Here is a 23,172-nt window from a genome sequence, read left to right as displayed (position 1 = left end):
TGCTTGTGAGCACCTGAATGTCTGGTTCTAGCTGCTCTTCTCTGTAGCTTTTCCTGGTGGGCCTGGCATTGAGCTGGCAGTCAGTTGATATTTCTTGATTAATAATAAAGATATTAATAATGCTCTACATTGGTTGGCACATTTTAACTTTCCAAGTGATCCTTTTAACTACGGTACCCATTTATTAATGCAGTCCAAGTACTAGACTTTATGCAGAGGGCCCTGGAAGGCATAAGGAGGAATTTGAAAAGACTCTTGCCCTTCGGATCTCCGTGTCTATAAGTCTAAATAAGCTATGCATCACAGTGGGACCTCTGCAGTAATCCATTAGGGCAGTACAGCCAGGATTATCATCCCCCTTTTATAACTGGAGAAACTGAGCCCCAGGGAGGTGCAGTGACCACTGTGGGCGACACAGCTGGGAGGACCCAAGGAACCTGACTCCCAGCTCAGGGCTCTCCTCTGGAGGCTGTGACTGCACAGCATTACAGTTAACGGACGTGACCAGGGATCCTGTGGGAAAGCTGCCTGGGCATGCTCTCCCCTTCTTATGACCCCCCTCCAACCTTCCTGTCCTCTGGTAGCCCCTGGGGACACACTATCCTTGCCCCATAGCCGCTCCCTCCAGCTCACTTACCTTTTATTTATTTACATGTATTTGTCGCTCTTTTTCCTCCAGGTTGTGATCAATTATTCAATCGTGAAAGGGCTGAAGTACAATCAGGCGACACCAACCTTCCACCAGTGGCGAGACGCCCGCCAGGTCTATGGCTTGAACTTCGCCAGTAAGGAGGAGGCGACCACGTTCTCCAACGCCATGCTGTTCGCCCTCAACATCATGAATTCCCAGGAAGGAGGTAAGCAGCGCTCTGCCCAGCTGGGCTGCGCTGAGTTTCTCTCCTGTTCCCCGAGGCACCCACAGCTCTGGCTCTCGGGCGCCCTCCTTCCCGCCTGCACTGAGCTGACGTTACGTGGCTCACAGGAACTGCCTGACTGTAGGTTTAAAGGGAGGTGAATGGCGTTGACATCTCTCACCGTTGGTGAGGTACAGACCTGCACCGATGTGTCCCCAGAGTCTATGTCCAGGCCTGTCACCGTGGTCACCTGATTCCAGGTTCCAGATCCAAACTCGGCAGAGGTGGGAGGGAGCGAGCAGCCAGTTATTCTTTAATTCGATGACTTATGCCTAACAAACTTTTACTCAACATCGACCAAGTGTAAGAACCTGGTAGGCAGAATATATAAGAAGCGAATAGAGGAATCATAAGCTGCCAATTACGCTGTCCTGGTGTGAGCACAGGAAGGGAAACAAGTAACTGCCCATCTGGATTGCCAGGGAGGCTTCGACAGGTGAAGGCATTTGAAGGATGAGGAGGTCACAAGACAGAGGTAGCAGTACACACAGGGCACCTGGGCATGAGAGCTCAGCGTGTGCTGGGAAGACCCTGCAACATTCCCAAGGCCTGGGGTGCAGGTGGGGAAGGGGCTAGAAAGGAAACCAGAAGGTAGGGGGCTCACAGGGAAAGGCCCCACAACCTGGAAGACTTGGGTGCACTTGGTACTTCTGCAGACAGTGGGTGGGAGGGAGTTGCTAGCAAAAGTTCCTAAGCAGGCAGTTAAAGCAACGAGCAAAAAATACATGCGGCTTGTATTGGAAATGTGCAGCGTTAGCTTCGAGTGAGGATGGAGGCTTCCCGGGTGTGGGTGACTCAGTGGCCACGGGCATGGTCCTGCACTTGGCTAGAGACCTTACGTTGCTGAAGCCTGGGACCCACGGCTGGGCATGAGCACTGGTTCTGCTGAGGGGCCCCGGGACTTCATTCTTCTGTGCTTCGCTTCCTTATCTGCAAAGTGGGGGTGCTACGGGGTTATTTTTACATTTCATTGACTAGAATGTAAAACGTTTAGCAGACTGCCTGACACATATCGACCCCCATGTTAGTATTGTGGGTATTACTTCTGTCACTGCTGTTGCTGCTGCCAGAATTGGAGTGGGAAGTGGGGAGTTGTGGTACTTAAAGTGAGCAGACATTTATTGTCCTGATACGCTGCAGCTGTGCGACCCAGTTTAAGCCCTGGGGCAGTTTATTGTGTGGTTTTTGTTTTGTTTTGTTTTGTAAATAAAGGACATGTTTTGAGCATGCTTCCCATAAGTCGTACACAGAAGAGGTACTTACAGAGGCTTTCCCGCCTTGAAGTGGCTCCAGTGTGTGGATTTTCTGCTGCGAACTTGGGGTGTGTGGTGGGACAGCTGCTCACCCATGACGTGTGGAGTGATCAGAGCAGGGCCTGAGACCTTGTAGGCGCCAAATGAACAAGTGCTCGTTAAACGCTGCCACCCAAGAGCCTTGGGCCTCGTGGTGAAAGGAGCTGAGTTTAAGGTTCTGACCTGAACTGCCTCACCTGCCCCGGGATGTGAGTTCAGCCCTTTTTTAACTGTACATCTGGACACCTTGAGGGTCAAAACACAAGAAAAAGGTTTCAATTGAGTCAGACAACTAACTCTTTCAAAGCAGCTGCTTACATTAAATAAAAATCTAGTTACTTTATTAAGTTCACCCTAGAATCACAAGGAAATCAGTTAATCCACCTGTTATCGTTTTCACATAAGAAACCTGTGACCTCTTATGAGGAATAACTTACTGGTGTCAGGCAGGAGCTCCGATTCAGAACCCAGACCTCCTCTGCCGGGGTGAAGGGGTGTCTTTGTTGCGGGGAGGGGGGTCACAGTGTGAGTGGCCTGGTCTCACACTTGCATCCTGAGTAGCGGGTGCCCGTCTGGGTCCATTGGCCGTGGCAGGTCTGCTTCTGCATGCGGTGAGCGGCAGTGGAGGGGGCCAGCGCCCACTGAGAGCTATGCGGGTCCTTCACCTGAGGCACAGCCTGTGGACAGTGCTTGCACAGGTCTGAGATGGGCAGCTGAGGTTTCACATGTGGCGCCAGGAATCTTTAACAACGGCAGTTTTGCCGGCTTTTGAACTTCATCGTGCATGCACTGCACGCAATTTCTTCCCCTCCACGCTGTGTCTCCGTGGTCAGTTCCTCTCTCTGCGGGATGGGACTCCATGGTGAGGCTGTGCCACACTGATCCAGCCTTCCAGCTCTTGGCAGTTCAGCACAGGCAGCCTCTCCCCCACCAGCTGCCACGGAGGCCTGGCTGCCAGCTCACTGGCCCTTCCCTCCCGGTGGGGGGCAGTGTGTAGTAGTGAAGAAAGCATTTGTTTGGGGGCAGCGAGAGCTTATATTCAGCCTCTGCCCTGCCACCTGTGGCCAGGGATAATTAACCTACTTCCTCAGGGGGTTGTGAAGATTAAACTTGCAATGTTTATAGAGCACTTGGCGTACAGTGCCTGGCATGAGGGGCTGGGATGAGGACACCATTCCTTCCCATCCACATCCAAAGAAGCAACATGGTGAGGCGGAAGCACGCACCTCGGAGCCTGGGTGTCATGGTGCTGAGGACGCCTCCTGCCTCCCGTGTCCCCTCTGCCCTCTGTGCCTCCCTTCTGATACCAGAGTGTGGGTTCCCCAAGGTGAAGGGCTCAGTCTCTCAGACTGCCCCGCCCCCACCCGCCTACTTCAGATGCCAGCAGGGACCCAGGCTGTCAGTCACCTATGCTTCTGACCACCATGCTGTAAATCGGAGGTTCCCACTCGCCCCCACCCCCGCCGGGGGGTTCAGTTTATTTACTAGAGCGTTTCACAGAGCTCAGGAAGACCTTTTACTCCCTAGGTCACTGGTTTATTGTAAAGGCTGTAACGGGAACAGCCAGATGGGGGAGATGCGTGGGGCCAGGTGTGGGGGAGGGGCGCGAGCATCGTGCCTCTGGGTGCTCTGCTCCACTCCACACTCTGGGCAAATTCTGCTCTTCCACTGACAAGCAGTATGACTCTGAGAAGTCCCTTCCTGTGTAAAGGGGATAGGGTCGGGCACTGAGGGTTGGAGGATTACCTGACACAATACCTGTGTGGGCACCTCATCGCTGCCGTGTCCAGCTGTTTCCTTCGGCTGCCCCACCCTGCCCGCGCTTTTTCCCAGATCCAGTCCTTTGTTCCCAGGTCCAGTAGTCGTCTGTGACACTGCTTTTGTTATCCGAAAACTTCTCGCCTGGTTATAGACCGGCTCCATTGTCCAGGAGAGCAGGGCCAAGCTGATGGGATCCAGCCACCTGCTGGGAGAGAATTTCTTAAAAAATCTTCATCCTCAAAGCCCCTGCTGGGGGGGTGGAGGGGAGAGACAATAGTTGAGGCCCAGGTGGGGCTGAGGAGTGGGGGCCAGGGAAGGAGCCTCGGGTGTCAGGAAACGAAGGCCCATTGAAGGGCAGTAAGTTGGGCAGAGCCAGGGCCTGCACCTCAGGTTTCTCCCTCCCACCCAGGAGGCTCAGGTTTGACACGTCCACTCCTTCCTAAGAATTTTCCCTGGACCTGGGCTGCTGTGAGGCTGTAGGACAGTGATTCTCAACCTTGGCTGCACATTAGAATCACCTGGGAATCTTTTTAAAATCCTGATTTCTGGGCCTCATCCTCCGGAAATTCTGTTTCTTTGTTATGGGGTGAGGCCACAACATTAGTAACAAAGAAACAGAATTTCCGGAGGATGAGGCCCAGAAATCAGGATTTTAAAAAGATTCCCAGGTGATTCTAATGAGCAGCCAAGGTTGAGAACCACTGCTGTAGGAGGAGAGCTGAGGACAGAAAGCCAGAATTCAGGAGGCGTGAGTTCTCACTAATGAAACCCAGACCCTCCCCGTGGGTGGAGCCACCTGCCCTTGCAGCTAAGCTTCCACGAGTTCTCGCCTCAGGAGCCAGGATATCCTTCAGCTCACGCTCCCACCGCCTCCCCTGTCTTACTGTCAGCTCAGGACAGAGCGGGGCGACCCCAGACCAAAACAGGGTTTCTGTCTCAGCTCCCACTAAGATTACCCCAAGAAACTCTTCCCAGGTCAGAAGGTCCAACAACCCCTGATCATCACAGTCACAGGTACTCCCAGGAGGTGGCGGGAGTGACAAGGGGAGCTGGCCACGCTTCATGTTGTGACAGCCTGAGCGTATCAGGGAGAGAGGAGAGAAAGCCCAAGAGCCCCCCACGGCATAGAGTAGGCTGTCCGCTCAGACCAGCGGGGCCTGGGCCCAGGGACACGTCCAGTGGGCCCGTGGTACCCAGGGCTGAGGGGGAGGGGTGCTGGGGTATGTGTCCCAGCACCTGGACTTCTGAGGCAGGGCTGGCCCCGAGACAGTAGCATGGAGTTCATTCATTCACAGGGTCGAAGTCGGGAGCCACCCGGCTGTTGCAGATAGGCTGTCTGACCTTGCGCAGGACTCTCTCCAAGCCTCAGTTTCCCGTCTGTAAAACGACGTGGTGATGTTTATCTCCAGTGAGGTCATGGTGTACGCAAAGCACAGGTTGATGGCAGGAGCTCTGAAAATGCGCTGACCAGGGCGGCCTGGGCCTGGCCATTAGGAGTTCAGGCCTCTGGTGTGCAGGCTCAGGGCGCCATGTGGGTTTCCTTCAGAGGCCTGAGCTGGGCCCGCTGTTAAATATGGGAGCCTCCAGGTGCTGAGGCAGGTGTTGGGGGGCGGGCAGGACTGGAGCAGAAGCAGAATAGTCAACGGCACCTTCGTTTCCAGTTTGGCGTTGAATGCAGTGAATTTCATTTGAGTGAGTTCTGAGGGTCCTCACCCTGACGCAGCTGGAGTAGTTCCGCTCTATTTTACCGATTGGGCTCTGGGCTCAGAGAAAAAGAAAAAGGAGGAACGCCTGGTAGCTTAGTGGACATGCACGTGGGTGGGTTAAACACACAGGGAAGCACTTGTTTTCATCAGCCTCGGGATTTACCAGTACAGCCGTCCCTTAGCTGGTTTGCTTGTGATAACATCGCTGCTGTATTTCAAGAGGTGACTGTCCTGAGACTGGGTGGTAAGTGTTTCCCACCTTTTCCTGGGTCCCTGTGCTAACCCCCGTCCAGGTCAGTGTGAACGAGGGGAGGCCAGGCAGGACTCCTGGCCAGACAGCCACTTCCTCACCCTGTTCCCCTCAGAGGGTCAGAGTCGGGCTGAATTCTGCTTCTCATAAACATTTTATGAACTTTTTTCTCCTAAAGATGAAGACAGCCTGGGCTGTCTTACTCCCCTCAGACATAGGAAGGAGGCCAGCCCCTCCCCGACCTCCGCTCCTGACTGCCCTCTGCTGGCCGCTCCTGAGTGCCAGGCGGGCTGGGGCTGGCACAGCCTCTGCTCAGATGCCCTGTGGGTCAGGCAGGCCCTTGCTCCGCTCCTGGCCAGGTCTCACAGGGCACGGGGCACTTAGCAGGATGCCCCCTACCACTGTCCTCTCACCTCCCCCCACACCTCCAGGCCCCACCCCTGCTCTCAAAACCTGCTCCTCGGTGAAGCCTTTGCAGTCACGTGACAGGACCCGCTCCCCACACCCCATGGGGCTTCACCTGTGCTCCATCATGACAGTTAGCACCACTTGGCGTGTCCTCTTCTTCCAGCATTGAACCCAGTCAGGTCTCGGGTCCTCGGAACCACGCTCTGTTGAGCCTGGGAGCTCTTGCCACATCCACAGGGCAGCACACCTCAGCCCACACTCACATGCCTCCCCTCTGAACGCTGACTGGCAACCTCTCTCCCCTCTTCAGTCTGTCCTCCCTGCTGGCACTTCCAGTGTGACCTCTCTAAAGAACAAGGTCACTCCCTCCAGGCCCTCCGCAGCCAGGCTCTGCTCACTGCAGTTCTCGCCCCCTGCCCCCCAGCTTTGTGCTGAGCCACGCCCCACGGGGTCATGCTCCCCGCTCTGGGCTCCCTGTCCACTGCTGCCCACCTGCCCTCACTCTGCACACTGTGTCCCACTGTGTCCCACTGGTTTGCTTCCTAGACTGTGAGCCCTCACGGGCAGGCGCCCTGAAGAAGGGCTGTCGCGTCCTAGGTGTGTGGTGAGTGGGGGGCTCGCCATTTGCTCCCACGTCCGTTTTGTGTGTTCGCAAGCCTGGCGCTTCCTGCCATCACACCATCCTCTGAAGACCAAGGCGACATTCCTGAAGCAGCAGCACTCAAGCCTGAACCTGGGCGCAAGGTGAGGGGTGCTATCTGTGATTGAGGGACATGGCACATAGAATTGTCTCACACAGAAATCGCACCCGTCACCTTGGCCCAACTCGCACCACCCCTGACGACGGAGCGCGCCTGCCCAGCCAGCAGCAGCCCAGTGTCCACGGACCTGCAGTTGCTGTGGCCCCGAGGTGTGCGTACATCAGACATGAACTCAGACCTCGGTTCAAGTATAGCTTGTGCAGGGTGTGCCCTTGGACAAGTCACTTCTTCCAGAAACTCAATTTCTCCATCTGTGCAATGGGTTAGTCATACCTACCTCACAGGGTTGTTGTGAGGGTGGCAGGAGTTGATGCTTATGAAAGTTCTTTGTCAGCTGTAAATGACTGTAGCTACTTGAAGTTACTCTTTTCTTTTTTTTTCTTTTTTTTAAAATATATTTTATTGATTTTTTACAGAGAGGAAGGGAGAGGGATAGAGAATTAGAAACATCAATCAGCTGCCTCCTGCACACTCCCTACTGGGGATGTGCCCGCAACCAAAGTACATGCCCTTGACCAGAATTGAACCTGGGACCCTTGAGTCCGCAGGCTGACGCTGTATCCACTGAGCCAAACCGGTTAGGGCTACTCTTTTCTTTAATGTTTGAAAAGTTAACCATACCAGCTCCTGGGGTGATGCCGCAGCCTGTGCTTTGGGACGCAGGGTGAGGAAAGCAGGGCTTGGCCTGAGCCTGCAGGGTTGAGGGTCGGTGGGGAGGACCAGATGGTAAGGAGGATTTTGGTGGAACAAGCAGATCTCGGTGGTTTGGGGGTCCCAGAAGAGGCTCTGCCTGACCCTTGGGGTCTCCCTCTGCACATTGGTGGGACTTTGTATCCCTCCTGGGGACTCCTACCTTCTGAACATCCTGCTGCCGCCATTGCCTTCCTTTAAAGATGCTGGTGTGTGTGCGCTTCCCTCGCCCCTGGAGAAGTACCTCCTTCCACCAGCCCCGGGATCTCTCCCTGGCACTAACAGAAGAAGTCTTTGGGGCGTTTAGTTTTCCAGAGGTCAGCCTGGGCACCACGCCCAGTCAGGTGGTGAGATAGCAAATGGTTCCCACGAAATGCTGTCTCGCCAGGCCTGCCTAATGAGCCTTGGGTTGGGCACAGTGAGCAGCTATGGGCAACACCGGTGACTGACAAAATGACACAGACTCAGGGGGCAGATGACAGGGTGCCAGTCCCATGCTCCAGGCCCTGACACACAGCAGCTGTGACGCCTTGAGCAAGCATTTCACCACCCCGAGCCTTAGTTTCCTCGGCCTTAAAATGAACCTAACAGCCACCTACAAAGCTGTGACGCTGGGATGATGAAGTAGATGGGAACATGGTTTCTAAGCTGTCAGCACCATAAGAAAGCAGGCTGCTGCTGGAGCACCCAGTCCCAGGACACTTTCCTGGGCTCTCACCCCTCTGCATGGCGAGTCGTGACGGGTGTGGGACAAAGTGCTGACACCCCCAGGGCTAACTCCCATGCTCCTTAAGAAAAGGAGCAGGTCTTGCCCTGGTGAGTATGGCTCAGGTGGTTGGAGCAGCGTCCCATGCACTGAAAGGCTGCGGGTTCGATTCCCGGTCAGGTTACATACCCAGCAGCCTGCCTTTCTTCTGTCTGGTGTGTGTGTGTGGCCTAAAGTGACACCCAGTCTCCTGAGCCCTTGAAAGTCTTGTGTTGTAAAAACTCATGCAGATTTTATTTCTACTCTTTGAATATTTCCCTGTTTTGAACTATTGACCATTAAGTGTAGAAGGGTGGTCAGCATTCTCCCTGCTTCTCCACATACCCCCAGAGCACACCAAGCTGTTGGGGTGCCCACCCCTGAGTTGGAAGGGCCATTGCAGTTCAGGAGTAGAGTCAGGGAATGCACGGGCCTCTAGCAGAGCAGGTGTGGCCAGCATCATTACCAGCATGTTCTTGGAGATCTGTTCTGGAAATACCTTCCCTCCATTGGAGTAAAAATTGGGAATAAGTACTTGTTGAAGAAACAAATACATTTCATTAACAAACTCATAGGCTCATGGTATGAGAAAGGGCCCTGTGGTCATATCAGCCAAGACCCGCATCTTAGCGATGGAGAAACTGGCTCGGAACGTCGGACCCAGCAGAATCGGGTTCAGACCCAGCCAGCCGCCTGGTTTCAGTGGCACTTGTCCCTCCTGACCCCTTTTGCACACACTGATGTTGAAATGTCGTTACTCCCCTCCTGGGCATCCAGCTCTGCCACGGTCTGAGCCCTGCTGGGTGGGCACTGCCCACCTGGGAGGGCAGGAAAGTCTGTGACCCCGTCCAGCACAGCCTCTCTGGTGGGGAGTGACGGAGAATTAACACAGGGATCTGCTGAGCCCCCGTCCCAGGTCTGGTTACAGCTTCACTTTCAGTTTCTCCAGCGCCTTCCTCCTGACATGTCCCCGTGCCGCTCCTGGAGCCCAAGTGGCCCGTTGCTGGCAGGCGGCTCTCAAGTTGGATGTCTGACCACTGGGTACCGCACTGAGGCCCCTCCTTTGGGAGTTTTCACAACAGAACCCGTGGTAGAGGTGGCTCCACAGAGACAGGGAGCTATTGGGACCGCGTGGGATTGAGGCTGCAGGCCCTGGCCTGGTTCCGGCTGTCACTCACTAATTTGATGCAGGCAAGCTTTTCCTCTCTCTGGGCATCCGTGGCCCAGTGGGGTAACGATAGCCACTCCTGGCCCCTTCGTGCGATGTGTTATGAGAACTTAATAGAGAGCATTTACCATGAAATGCTAACCACTCAGAACTACCGAGCAGGGAAAGAGACAGGGATTGTCGAGTTGCGCTGTATCCACTCTAGGCTGATCAGCGTGCCATTGATCCACACACCAAGACAAGTGGTGCTTTGGTTAATTTTCAGACATGAAACAGAGTTAGGTCCAATAACCTGCCCACGGTCAGAGAGTAACTGACAGAGCCAAGGCTCCATTTAGCTCTAAGTGGCTTCAGTCCACGTTCTCAGAACAGTGCCTGGAGCCTGGTGAGCAGTCAGTAGGCGGTGGGCGCTGCTGCTGCCAGCATCTGATGCTTCCTCTCCAACACAGCCCAGGGGGGTGGAGGGGCGTGGATTAAGTCCCAGGGAGGGAAAGTGACTCTCTGCTCAAGGTGTAGAGCCCACTAGAATCGATGTGCTAATTGTCTGGGGAAGGATTTGGATAGGCAGGGCCCGTGTGAACCCTGAGTTGGGAGAGGAGATGCCAGCCATCAGATGACCTCTCTAGGCAGGGGGTGGGGCTCCCCAAATTCCTTTAAAGTCCAGCGTTGTGCCTTACAGACTCATTCGTGTTTTGTACAGTTGCATTTTAGACCAGGGAGGTGAAGAGGGCGCAATCAATATCCACGAGGGAAGACTAAGGGAGATGGTGCCTGGCCCCAGCAGGTCGCTAGTGGGGACACAGGGCTGAAGGAGGCAGTGGGGGCTGGGCCAGGCAACTCAGAGTGTAGGAGGTCCCAAAGCAGGATTTCCCAGGGGAACCAGCGGGAACCACTGGTTTCCTGGCTGGGGAACAGCATGGAGGAGCTAAGCTTTCTGTTTCACGTGAAAGCAGGGGCTCAAAGGTACGAGCCTGTGGCAGAGAGACCAGGTGAGGGCTGTCGGAAGACCCCCAGTAGGAGAGCATGCGTCTGGGATCTAGGCAGGGCAGAGAAGGTGACCTGAAAGACAGTCTGTGGGAGAAACAGCACTTCCTGCTGTCTCTGTCCCCTCTGGGGACAAGTAGAGGGCGAAGAGCAGGAGAAACCACAGTGGACTGGGAAGCAGCCATGGCTTTTGTGAGAAGGTGCTGACGTGGTGTCGGACAGGGAGACTTGGAGGTGATGCCGAGTTTGGGCATGTCCCACAGACGTTCTCTGCGCACTTTGTGCCAGGCCCTGAGCTTCCCTCTCGAGGAGCTCACGGTTCAGGGGGGTGAACTGCAGCTCCATGTGGGCAGTGAGTGCAATCCTTAGGACAGAGCAGGGGGCTGGGAGAGGACCCGGAAGTGCTCCAGGGGGACAGAAGCCCATCCTGGACCGAGTTACTCCTGTGGGTCCTGTGGGTTTGCCAGTTGGGGAAGTGCAGATGAGCTTCCTGGCAGGTTGAGGGATCCATTTCCTGCGGGCCTTGGAGCTGGTCGTGCTGGTAAAAAAAACAAACAGGGCTCTCGGGAGCAGGTTAGGATAGCAGCGGGTACGATGGTGAGGAAAGGCAGGCCAAGGAATAGCCCGCAGGGACGCCTGGATGGCCCGAGGTGGAAGAGGTAGCCCAGCTGAACAGTGCCCGGGGTTCTTCCTTTGGCCGGTCACCTGTTCCCTTTGGCTCCGCGCCCACCTGTCTCATCCCATCGCCCACAGGGGACCAGAGGAGAGCCGTGGCAGGAGGTTTCCTCTGGCAGACCCTCCCCCGGGCCCCCAGGGCTCCCTGGAATCGGGTAGACAGGAGGGTTCTGATAGGTTAGCTGGGAAGCCGCATTAAAGATTGAAGCGTGAAGCCCATCTGACGGGCGCCCGAGGATCGGTTTCCCACTGCAGGAGCCAGGCAGCTGAGGAAGGAGAGGTAAGTGGCCAGGATGCGAGGAGCACGCCTCCCGGACTGCGCCCAGGGGCCTGCCCGTAATGGTCAGCAGGGAGTGGACCTTCCACTGCTTCTGCTTCTGCCACTGCGACTGCACCGTGCTTTGCAGAGTGAACTGTAGGTGACGGGCGCCTCCCTCCTTCCTGCTCCCCAGGGCCCCTCCTTCCGCCCCAGCTGTTGGGGTTGGGGTGGGAGTGGGGGGAGGGTCATGCACTCTGGACCTCGGGGCCAAGTACCTGCCACTGACCGGTAGAGGGGCTTGGAAGCTGTTTACACGCAGGCCTTGCAGGAGGGGCGGGCGGAAACAGCAGCGTGCAGACGGGGCCTCGGGACATGAGGGCTCTTGTCCCAGCAGCACCGGTCACTTGAGGCGCAAGTGGCCTTGGGCGAGTCACTCACCCTGTCCGAGCCTCAGTTTCCCCATCTATAAATAGGTCTGATGGGCCCTGCCCTCGATAGTTGAGCAGATTAATCAAAAAAAAATGATGCGCAGGAGCTTTGTCACACCGTCAGGGGGTGGCCGGTTTTTATTGCACTTCATTCCGTTTGAGATTCTTTTAAAGGCTTGTTGTGTGTCCTGAACTGAGCTTATTGGGAAAGGGAGAAACAGTTTCACTAGGAAACTCACTGGCCTGATAGAGCCTGAGGGGGGCCACGCAGGCTGGTGGCCGTGTCCCAGCCTAGAAGCTGGGAGACCTGGGTTCCAGCTGCTCCCCCAGCGTTTAGGATGTGTTCCTCCCTCAGGATCCTCTGTACAAGGAGAGGTTCGGGGAGGGAGTGCCGCTCGCTGGCCCCAGGGTGGCACAGCGGCCTCCTGCCGCCCTTGTCGCAGGGAAAGGACTTTCCTCTAGCCACCAGGTAGGCGCTCCTGACTGTGGCCTTGGGCTTTAGTCCCTCTGGATTGAGTCTCTGCCTCTGCACATGCTGACCTCCCAGGCCCACAGGTCATGCAGCCATTGGTCACCCTGGGGTTGCACGGACACTGGTGGCCCGGGGGGCAGGGTGCAGATCTCCCGTGGGTTTGCAGTGGGTGATGCATCAAATGACTGCTGGTCTGAACTAACCAGGCTGCTTCCCACTTCAGCCCACTGCGAGCCTGCACTCAGTAACTCAGTAGTGAGGACCCGGCAGAGAGGGCACTAGAAACACCCCGGGGAAAGTAAACAAGCAACGAACCTGGTGTTCAACAAGGGAGGCAGTCGGAGTGTGTCTGCTGCCAAGCTGGGGGCAGGGGGTGCTGCTGGGCACAGCATGCTGGAGTAGACACAGCCCTGGACTGGGTGACATTCGTCCTGGGCACTGGTCCCAGCTCTGCCACCAATTCCTGTGTGGTCTTGGCAAGGTGACTCTGATTTGTAGGTCCAGATCACAGGCTCTGTTCCCACATGGTCACTTGCTTGTTTGGCAGCAGGAACCTGGAAACGAGAGAGGAAGACGTGCTAGGGAATTGGCCTGGGAAGGCTGCCTCCCCCATGTCCAAGTGTGGCTGTAAGTCAGTCCAAAATGGAGGGGCCTTCTTGATAAAGGAGAGGAGCCAGCCAGAGAGATGGCAGAGGGGGGAGGGGAGCCACGGGGCTTGGGCCTCTGCCCAGCCCCGACCAGGTGGCTGTCGTGTGCTGGCCAGAAATCCCATCGAGCCTCACGGAGCAGGTGCTGGATCCTTTGTCTCGGGAGCTCCTGGGAGCTCAGGTTCCGTCCCTTCCGGAGGCCCAGGGGATGCCTTTCCTATGGAGGCTAACTCGAAACCTGGCCGTCCCTCTGTCCCAGAGGAGCGGGGGGCCGGTGTCCCCGAGCCTCATAAATGTTAATGGGTAGGCAGGAGGATGGCCTTTCTCAGGAGGAGGTGTCAGCAGTGGCCCACTGCAGGCTGTGCCCTGCGCCCGCCAGTCTCACGGGGCTGGGGTCCCAGAGGGCTCTTCCCTCTGTGGGGACTCTGCCGTTTGTCTTTAGTATAAGGTAGGGCATCCTTCATTTGCCTGATGTGGAAGTTGAAAAGAGGGAAGTAATCCCACAGTCCAGAGATAGCCACTGTTACCATTCTGGTACATTTTCTTCCTTGTCCCTTCACACTGCAGAGATTTGGAACCCAATGGCCTTGGTTCCACCCTTCTCATTTTATAGGAAACTGAGGCCCAGAGAGGGGCTCCCCATAATTAATTGTGGCAGAACTCCAGCAAAAACGGGGGTCTCCTGGCTCCACGTTCCCTCTGCGGGGGTCTGTACAAACTGGAACAGTCCAGAAGAGGCCAGCCAAGAATGGGGAGGGACTGGGAACGGGAGTGAGGGGCAGCAGCGGTCTGGAGGGGCACAAGCACTGTTCTCACTGTCCAGCAGCCACCAAGCCACCAACCCTGGAAAGACTGACCATCTGTCGGGTCCTGCAGGGACCGCTGGGGGCAGTGCTAGCAAGGTGGGTCTCAGCGCACTGGGAGGAAGCCACTGGCGGCTAGAACCGCCCTCCCCTCTGTGATCAAGTCCCATCACACCTTCAGCCCTCGGCACAGAGGCCAGACCAGGGCAGCCCAAGAGCCTGGGACAGGCACTCGTTTGCACACACCTCACCCACGCGCTCCAGGGACGGAGCACCAGGGCAGGGACAGGCGGGAGGCAGCATCAGGCAGACCCACAGCCTCACTTCCAGAGGCCAGCTGGTGCTGAGAGGCTGTGGCTCCTTCCTGCCCCACCCCACCCCACCGCTCCCCTCCCCTCCCTCTCTCCCACGTGGTTCATGTGCTCAGCCCTTCCTGACCCTCTGAAGGACCCTTGCTCCTCCCCACCTCTCTGCCCACCCTTCCTTCCTCTGGAGGGAAGTCCAGCATGTGCTTCAGTGCCCTGGGGTCACACGGGGCAGTGGAGGGCATTGGCTTCAGAGCCTCTGTTCTGGGGCTGGAGCTGGTTTCACTGGTGACTTATGTTACCAGCTTTCCAGCTTCTCGTGGAGAAAATGGAGATGAGTGTGAGGGTTCCATGAGGGCTCTCTGTAAACTGCCCAATAAACTTGAGTTCTCTTCCCTTTCCCTTCCCACTGTATGTTCCAAGTGCCTCCACCAGTGGCCTGCAGTGTCTCACCTGCTCTAACGTCTTGAGGCTTATGGGGCGCAGTCCCAGCCCAACCAGTTTCCAGCGGTGAGAAGAGCTGTATAAATGTCACCTGCCCTCGTCTCCACAGTTGGCTGGAGATGCGCAGACCATTCGCCCAGGGCCCAGTCATTTATTTTCAACAAATATTTGCTGAGCATTGACCAGAGGCCAAGAATTCTGTTGGGTGCTAGGAACCTGGAGAACAGAACAGTCCTATCCCTGGAGCGTAAAAGGCAGACTCTGTGGAGGTGTACAGGCTGTGTCCTGGGACGAGGGCCCAGCGCTGGCAGAGTCCCTGCACGGCGAGCGTGACCTGGGCCCGCCTGTTCCCTGCCTGCCCCAGCTCTGCGGCGTTCTCCTGGAGCCCAGCCTCTGCTCTCCCCGCCCCTCTCCGTTAGACAAGGGCAGCTGTCCTGGGCATGATCATCCCTCTCGGTGGGATCCTGTGTCAGATCATGGCAGAGATAGGGATGGAAGCCTTTAGGGAGGCTGCCTGAGCTCATTACCACCTGCTCACAGGTGAGAAACTGAGGGCTGCCTCCCCAGGCCTCAGGGCGGTCCAGGTAGGGACACACCGCTGACCAACACAGAGGTGACTTCAGACCTCCTGGCCCCACTGCCTCCTTCAGTCTGGCCCACGTCAGTGCCTCTGGTCAGCCAGGCTGACTCTCGCCTGGGTCCCCATCTGTGGCTCGGGGTCAGCCCCGGCCCAGGTGGGCTCATGGCTGGAGTCTGGCCCAGCGACCCCCTCCCCCAGTTGTTTTCTCTGCTGTGTCCCCCAACTTCAGTCAGCTCCCAGATTCAGCAAGCTCATGACACCAAGGCCAGCGTCATGAGCCCCATGGCACTGGGCCAGCCCCCTCACCTCTCAGAGCCACCACCACTCACTCTGTGTCCCTCCGGGGTGGGGGGTCCAGCTGGGGAGCGGGCATTTGGTGGGCTTAGGGAGAGAGGCAGGTCTGTGGGGAGGCGGGCCCAGGAGAAGTGGCTGCAGGGTGGGCTGGAATCTTGTTCGATGGAGCTCGGACTGAACCCCGTAAAGGTCAGGCTTGTGTTTCCAGAGCGTAGTCTGCACTGTCAGTGTGGAGAGCAGACAGGAGGAGGGAAGGTGGAAAAGGCTCCCGAGGTAGAGCGAGGCATCACAGGAGGCAGATGCTGAGGCAGCCACATGGCGATGGGTTCTGTCGGGGTCTCAGACACAGCAGCAGTGGGACTCAGTAACTGACAAGATGTAGGTGGAGGAGGAGCTGGGTCCCACCCACTCCCTCGCCTGGATCCTGGAGGTGGGACGTGACTAGAGGTGACTCCGTGACACAGGAGCCTGTGGCCTCCTCCCTGGCTTCCGATGCTCCACCAGGAAATCATGCAGGTGACTCAACACCGGGACAGGGAAGTGGCCACCAGCCACCCAGTGCCCCACCCTGAGATTTTCTCACTGGGGAAGCACTTACAAATGTCTGTACCAGCAATTTCCCAAGGGATCCCAGACAGTTCTGGGGGAGCAATCCTTCTCCCAGTCTCTCCACCCTGCCTCTGCCAGGGGGCAGCCAGGCCAGTGGGGGGAATCAGCCAGGAGACCGTCTGCTGCAGGTACCGTGGGCCACTGGGCAGACCCTTCCACAGGGAGGGACTGTACTAATGTTCAGGGCACTCAGAGCTCAAAGCAGACTAACATTTCTTAGTTTGAGCAGAATTCATGGAAGGCCTTATGCAACCCAGTGTTGTCTCTGCCCTCTGTGCTAAGATGCCAGCTGTCTAATTTTAAAGCATGTCTCAAGTACAGGGGCCAGAGCCCCTGGGGACAGCGAGAGCCCCTGTTAGATCCCCCACCTCTGGAGGACAGGCTGGCGGGGGGCTGGGAGGAGCCGAGCTCTACAGGCCGATGAGGGACCCAAGCACAGGATCAGCACAGACCACTGTGTGGACAGCTGGCTGCCATCTGGGGTCCTGACAAAGGGGTGGCCAACACTTCCTGTGACCAGGCCAGTGCAGCAGACGCAGAGACCTTCAAGCAGCTAGTATTGCCCGGGTGTGAGACCTCAGTCCTAGGGCGGGGCCTGGCCAGGGTATGGTGGGCTCCAGGCGCTAGACAGGGTCTCCGGGACAGGGCCTCAGCCTCCAGATTCAGGCCGTGGGCTCAGCAGCAGAGACCAGGGCTAGGACGCCCTCCCTCCTGCCTCGGCTAGAATGTGGGTGGGTCAGAGCTGGGGGACCCCTGTCTGCTGCATGGACACCAGGCAGAGGCTGTGCACCCCTGAGGCTGCGACCCTGTGGTCCTGCTCTTTGGCAGCGGGCCAGCCGCCCCTTCTCCTGTGTTCCTCCTCCTCAAGCCGGTCTCCATCCGACCCCGCAGTGTGGTTGAGTTTAAGAAAGAAAGTGTGTTTGGCACATAGTTTGAGTCTGGCTTCACCGCCTGCCATCTGTGAGGCCCTGAGCGAGTCACTCCCCCTTTCTGGGCTGTTTCCTCGCCCGGTACAAGCGGCGCTGTCGGGTAGGGCTGGGAGTTAGAATCAGGGCGTTGAGGAGAGCTGCTGCCGCTGTCATTGGTGCTCTCATGTTCCTGATGACCAGGGAGGCTCCCGGGACCTGAGCCTGGCCCGCTGGGCGAGGGAAGAGCTTGTCCCTCCGGATCTTTTTAATTGAGAATGTTTCTTTTCTTTGTTAAACTTTTCAAATTTTCTAATGTCTGTTAGACTGAACATATATTACATGTTATTTATAGTCAGGAAAATAAATGTTTTAGAGCACATAATTATTTGTTAAATAAAGGGGAAAAAAGTATTTAGAGATAGGGAAAGAAAATAACACTTATTTCCTACTACAGCCAGGCCACCAAGCCAGACATCGTTAGTCACCTCTAAAAAAATCCGCAGGCCTCTCCCCTGCTGCCCCCAGAGCAGGCCTGGCAGGTCCACCACGGCCTCTCCTCCTCCCACCCAGCCTGGCCCCCACCCACCATCGGGATCCTCCACACCGGGGCGGGCAAGCCACAAAGCATGGCTCAGGGAAACCATGCCAGAAGCAGATAGATGCCAGGGCCCCAGACAGCAAAGTCTGAAACTGTCAGATATGGAGGCTAATAGAGGGTCTGGAAAGGGCTGTCAAGCAGAGAAAAGCATTCAGACCATGTTGCGCCACATGGTGGAGGAAATAGGGCCTTCGAGGGTGGGTGGGTTTGGCACCTCAGAGTAAGAAAGCCCTTGCTCACCTGGGAGGCAGTGGGGTGCACCCGAGTACCTGCCCGGGAGGCACACGGGGTTCCTGGGCTGGGCAGGAGGCTGCCCGCAATCAGAGGGTCCGTTTCAGCTCTGGGATCCTGTCACCCTACCCCACCGGGCCTTGATCCAGGGCACAGCCCGCTCACCCCTCCTCTGCCTGAAGCCCCTCCAGAGGCCTTCTGCACCGGGTGGGTTTTGTCGCAGGCTGATGCTGTCACCTCCTCCTGGGGAGGAGACAAGCCCCTGCCCCACCTAGTCAGCAAGAGAGAGACCCGCTCGAGCCCCGCCCCCTTGCTGAGACTCCACACTTCTCGTGACACCTGAGCTGGCAAAGGGAAGGAACAATCAGCTCTTTCTTGGGTCGGGGCAGAAGCCTGGCTTTTCTTATAAATGTGACAGCATCAGCCCTGTGTGGACACGGGTCATGCTCAGGCCTCCCCCTGCTCCAGGCCCTGCCTTCAGGGTCCAGGGCAAGGGTGTGGCCTGGGAGGCTCCACAGTGACAGCTCTGCCTCCACCGGCCACTCCTACCCCACAGCTGCAGACCCAGAGGTGCAGGCAGCCCAGGGCTAACCCTGGCTCTGACACTTACCTGCTCTAGGGCTGTTCCTTTGCTCAAAAGTCGGAAGAAATGGGTCTTCGGGGTTTGATGACGCCAAGTAAGTGCACTGGCGATTTTAGTTTAGTGGCTTCGGGGGACAGTGGCAAGTGAGGAAGTGGAAACGGCAAATGTGGTTAGAGAGGCGTCGGTAGCCAGAAGGGGTGATCTGCACCATGTGAAAACGCCGTCCCACTTATTGGCTCTGACGGAAGAGCCACAGGAAGGGTGAGAGAGGTGACTGAGAGGCTGAGATAGGGCCAGCTATTACACAGGTGTCAAGGACGCCTCATGGGACCGACCAGGAGGACAAAGACAGGTCCAGGTGTGTTTGCCGGGGCCTTTCTTCTCCACTAACCACCGTACTCTGTGCTTCTCTGCCCCACAGGCCCGTCCACCCAGCGGCAGGTGCAGAATGGCCCCTCTCCTGATGAAATGGACATCCAGAGAAGGTAACGCCCCCCTAGCAGGGCCCAGCCTGGTGGCCAGGGCACCGTTCAGCCAGCGCAGGACACACCGCAGCTAGGGCCAGGACTCCGAGAGCCGCCCGCCGGGACAGGGAGCAGGCCTGAGCAGAGAGGAAGAGGGAGCCAGGCCATTGCTGCTTTGCCAGGGGGGTGAGCGCCGTGGTTTCACAGAGAGCCCCAGGCCTCCCATCGCAGCCCTCTTGAACCAGGCAGTGCCCTGCGGGCTGTGCTCTTAGCTAACACGCCTTCCAGGTGTATGAGGAGGTAGTCGGCATGACGGGAAGGGATTGGGTCACGTGGCCAAGGCTGCCCGGGTCTGTCTGACTGAGGCCCTGGCCTTGGCACCCTCCCCTCACTCTGTGTGAAGGCCTCGTGAGACCTGGCCCTACCCCCCTCCACTGGAGGCCTTGGGCAGTGCCACGGCCTCTCTGGAGGACCTCAGCCCCCTGCCCGCTCAGCTCCCGGGAAGGTTAAAGTGGCGGAGGCCATGAGAGCGCTGTGTGAGCCAGGGCCAGGGCCGCGGCGATGTCCTTGTGCGGCCAGCCTGTGGAGGAGGCAGCTCCTGGGGGGCACGGGCCCTAGGATGGCACCACATCCGCTCCGAGCTGCTCCTATAGTGTGTGAACTGGGAGGAAGGGCAGTGCTGTTGTCCTGACGTTACAGCAGAGGTCCTGGTGGCCAAGGAGGGCGTGGCCTCCCAGGTCACGTTGCCAGGAAAGGCAGGGCCAGGGCTTGAACCTGGGCGGCCATGCCCTGCGGGGCCCTGCCTCTCTGAGGCTTTGCATCCCGCTCATGGAAGCTTCGCCAGGAGGTAGGCCTGGTCCCCACCATGCTCCCCAGCTTCTGGGAAAGTCCAGGACCCCAAGGGCTGTGGCTAGATGCCAGTCGGGCCCCAGGCTGGGGTGGGAGGGATGTCCCAGCCTCGCCTGGCCTGAGGCTCCCTCGGGGTGTTCTCTCCAGCCTCTTCCTCCCCCTGGAGAGAAGGATCTCTGAGCGCGCTGCTCTGACGTGTACTTAGGACCCTCGGCAGTTCCCAGGCCTTAGTTTCCCATTTGAATATGACAGGGATTTTTTTATTTTTGTTTTTATTTTTGTTTTCATTCTTTTTTTGTGTCTATTTTTATTTTATTTTTAAGTTAAAGTTTACATCAGTATTTTGTATTAGTTTCATGTACTGCATAGTGGTTAGGCAATCATGTAATTTACAAAGTGGTCCCCTCCATATTCCCAGAACCCACCTGGCAGCATGCAGTTACTGCAGTGTGACTGCCTATGCTCCCTGTGCTGTGCTCTACATTCCCGTGACTGTTCTGTAACTACCGAGCTGCACTTCTCGGTCCCTTCACCTTTCTCACAGTCCCCAGCCCGCTCCCCTCTGGCATCACCATCAGTCCTCTGTGTCTGTAAGTCTGTTTTAATTTGTTTGTTCGTGTATGTTTTTGTTAGATTCCGCATATAAGTGAAATCATGGTATTTGACGTATTCACTGAGCACAATACCCTCCAGGTCCTTTGTGCTGTGAGGATGACAGTGTTAGTTTAGTCCTCGCTCTGCTCAGGTCAAGCAATGAGTGGGGGAGGGAACGCTCCCTGGACAGACTCCTTTGCACTAACTCCCATGTTGACTGACTCCTCAGGCCTGCCTTCTGGCCTCTCAGGAAAACAGCAACTGTTCACAAGGGCTCTGCCCCATTGTACCCCCCACTGCCCTCAGGGCAATGGGAGGGCTTGCCCAAAGGAGGCAGGAGTTAGAGGCAGAACCAAGTACCTGGTCCAGCCCAGCTCAGCCGCCCGCCAGGTCCCAGAGGGCAGGAGTGAGCCCTACCAGACGGCGAGAGAATGCACCGGGGCATGTGGGCCTAAACAGACCCTCCCTTGGCTCTCAGAACCGGTGGAACATCACCACGCTGCATTGTCTTAACCCACCGCCCAAGTCCCAGGCGTGGGAGGCCACTGGCTGCAGGCAGTCAGTGTTGCCAGCAGTCAACTGTCCGCAGGCCAGAGCGCCCCTGGAAGTCAGTCTGTGAACGGCAGGAGGCAAACTACAGAGCAGGGGCCCTGCTGGTGCCTGCCACTTCACACACAGGGAGAGGTGGCTGACGGAGCGGAGCCTGCACCGTGAGCTGTGATAAGCACAACCCGATTTGTAAATACTTCCAAACACCTCATTTTACTGAGGGCTTCTAAGTATGAATTCTGCTGGGCAGGGTGGAGTGTGGGGTGATGTCTCAGCAGTTCAGAAGGAGAGGCTAATGGAGTTGCTGCTGGGAGTTGTTCAGACATCTTTAATGCCAAAGGGTCTTTTCTGTTATTTTTTAGGTACCAGATATAACTCTTAAAAGAACTCCCTAGGACAGGTGATAGGATGCTTATTTTATAGAGAAGAATCGGAGGCCCACAAAGCCAGGAACCCCAGAATGGGAACCAGAAAGCTCCCTCCCTCTGAATGGTCTTTGCAGTAAACTGTGACCTTCCTCTAAGATGTGAGCAGCTGCACTTACTGAGTGTGGGACCCGGTGCCAGGCACCAGAGAAAGGCCAGCTCGCTGTGCACAGGGCGCAGACTCACGGCCCACAGCCCCCCTGCCATGCAGACACACTGCTGGCCTCCAGTTCAGCCTCCCCTGAGACAGGTGGGCATCAAAGCGCCCTGCCCCCTGCTGGACAGCAGGCATTTAGGGTGGGCACACACCGATGAGGCTGCTGCCATCCCTGGTCCACATGATTCCTGAGCCCCCTCCTGCTCCAGCGCCACCGTCCCAGATTCTGCGGACGTGTTTGTGGGTCAGTGTCCTCACTCGACCGGCCTGTGAGAGTGCCCTAAGTGCTCTGCCGTCAGGAGCTCGGTGTGGGTTCCCCGCGAGGCTCACAGCCTGCACGGCCCGCACCACATGGCCCTGCCGTGGAGGCCAGGCCTGCGGCTACATCTGTACTGAAAAGAATGAGCACGTGCCCGCGGAGTGTCCGCTTCTGACAACCCCAGCGCCTGGGAATTGTTCCGGGACTTAGCCAGGTGCTGTGGGGACAGGACATTTGAGGTCGGGTCGGCTGAGGCCACAGGCACAGAAGCCAGGGGGCCCATCCAGCCTAGGGGAAAGCGTGGTCACTCGTCCACATGGCACCCGAGCCTTCGTGGGGGGCTCCCTGTTTAGGGGTGCCTGAGACTCAGGAGGCTGCCGGCACTCACCTGTTTGGAGATCTTGGACCAGTCACGTGCCCCACCTCTGTTAAGTGGGGGAGGCAAGCCCAGTGGCCATCAGAGCCAGGGAGGGGATGAGGGAAGCTCACTGTGAGCCCCCCTCCCCCAGCCCAGGGCGCACAGTGGGTCCTCGGGAAGAGCCGGCAAAACCCAGCCTTGCAGCCTGTGCTCCGTGGACCCCCTGGTTCTTTTGCTTTTCAGACAAGTGATGGAGCAGCAGCGCCAGGAGTCTCTAGAGAGAAGAACCTCAGCCACAGGTGAGAGCCCGCAGGCCTGCTCCCCATACTGCTAGGTGGCAGCCCCCCACCGAGGCAGTGCCATGCGCATCGAGCCTCTGTGAAGAGCTACATAGGTCTCAGTGTGCCAGTCACCTTCGATGACAGTGGGGGACCCAGAGAACAGGAGAGAGTGGGCAGTTAGCCCAGCTTGGTGGCTCCTCCCATCAGCCTCTGGTGCTGGATGTTGAGGGGAGATAGGGACAGGGGACTGACCAGCACTCAGCATTGCTCCCTGACATGAGGCCAAGGGTCACTCACAGTCGCATCTCAGGGACCAGCGTCTGCTGGTGCCTAGGGTGGTGCAAGGCACAGAGAAGGGACACAGGAGAAAAGGGTACAATCTGAGCCACCAAAGACCTTCCTCCCCCTGGAGACCCATCATTAGAGCAGGACAAAGGTAGCTGAGCTCAAGGGGTATTAGACACTGTGGGTCCAGCCAGGGGACTGGCATAGGGAGTGACCGGAGCAGGGCCAAGCTCACCCCAAGGGGATGGAAGAGGCAGCCTGAGCTGTCCCTGCTCCCTCAGAGCTGCAGGCTGACCCGTCCCTCCTCCTTCCCAGGAAGCACAGTGAGGGCTAGGGACTAACTGAGCCCCTCTGTTGTGTTTCAGGACCCACCCTCCCACCGGGGCACCCCTCATCTGCAGTCAGCGCCCCCCTCTCGTGTAGTGGGCCTCCACCC

General features: G+C 57.2%; 1 protein-coding gene across 1 annotated transcript in view; it reads left to right on the top strand.

Moving 5' to 3' along the window:
• The window catches only part of EVL (Enah/Vasp-like), an 83,931-nt gene that overhangs the window by 48,621 nt on the left and 12,138 nt on the right, over positions 1–23,172 (top strand). Inside the window, exons 3-6 of the mRNA XM_005877895.2 lie at positions 680–857; positions 18,937–19,000; positions 22,414–22,469; positions 23,102–23,172. Of these exons, the coding sequence (XP_005877957.1) occupies positions 680–857; positions 18,937–19,000; positions 22,414–22,469; positions 23,102–23,172 (369 nt within the window). The remainder of the gene's footprint in view (positions 1–679; positions 858–18,936; positions 19,001–22,413; positions 22,470–23,101) is intronic.

This window comes from Myotis brandtii, unplaced genomic scaffold, assembly GCF_000412655.1.
Source record: "Myotis brandtii unplaced genomic scaffold, ASM41265v1 scaffold535, whole genome shotgun sequence".
Taxonomy (NCBI): domain Eukaryota; kingdom Metazoa; phylum Chordata; class Mammalia; order Chiroptera; family Vespertilionidae; genus Myotis; species Myotis brandtii.
This window is presented reverse-complemented; position numbering and strand designations above follow the sequence as displayed.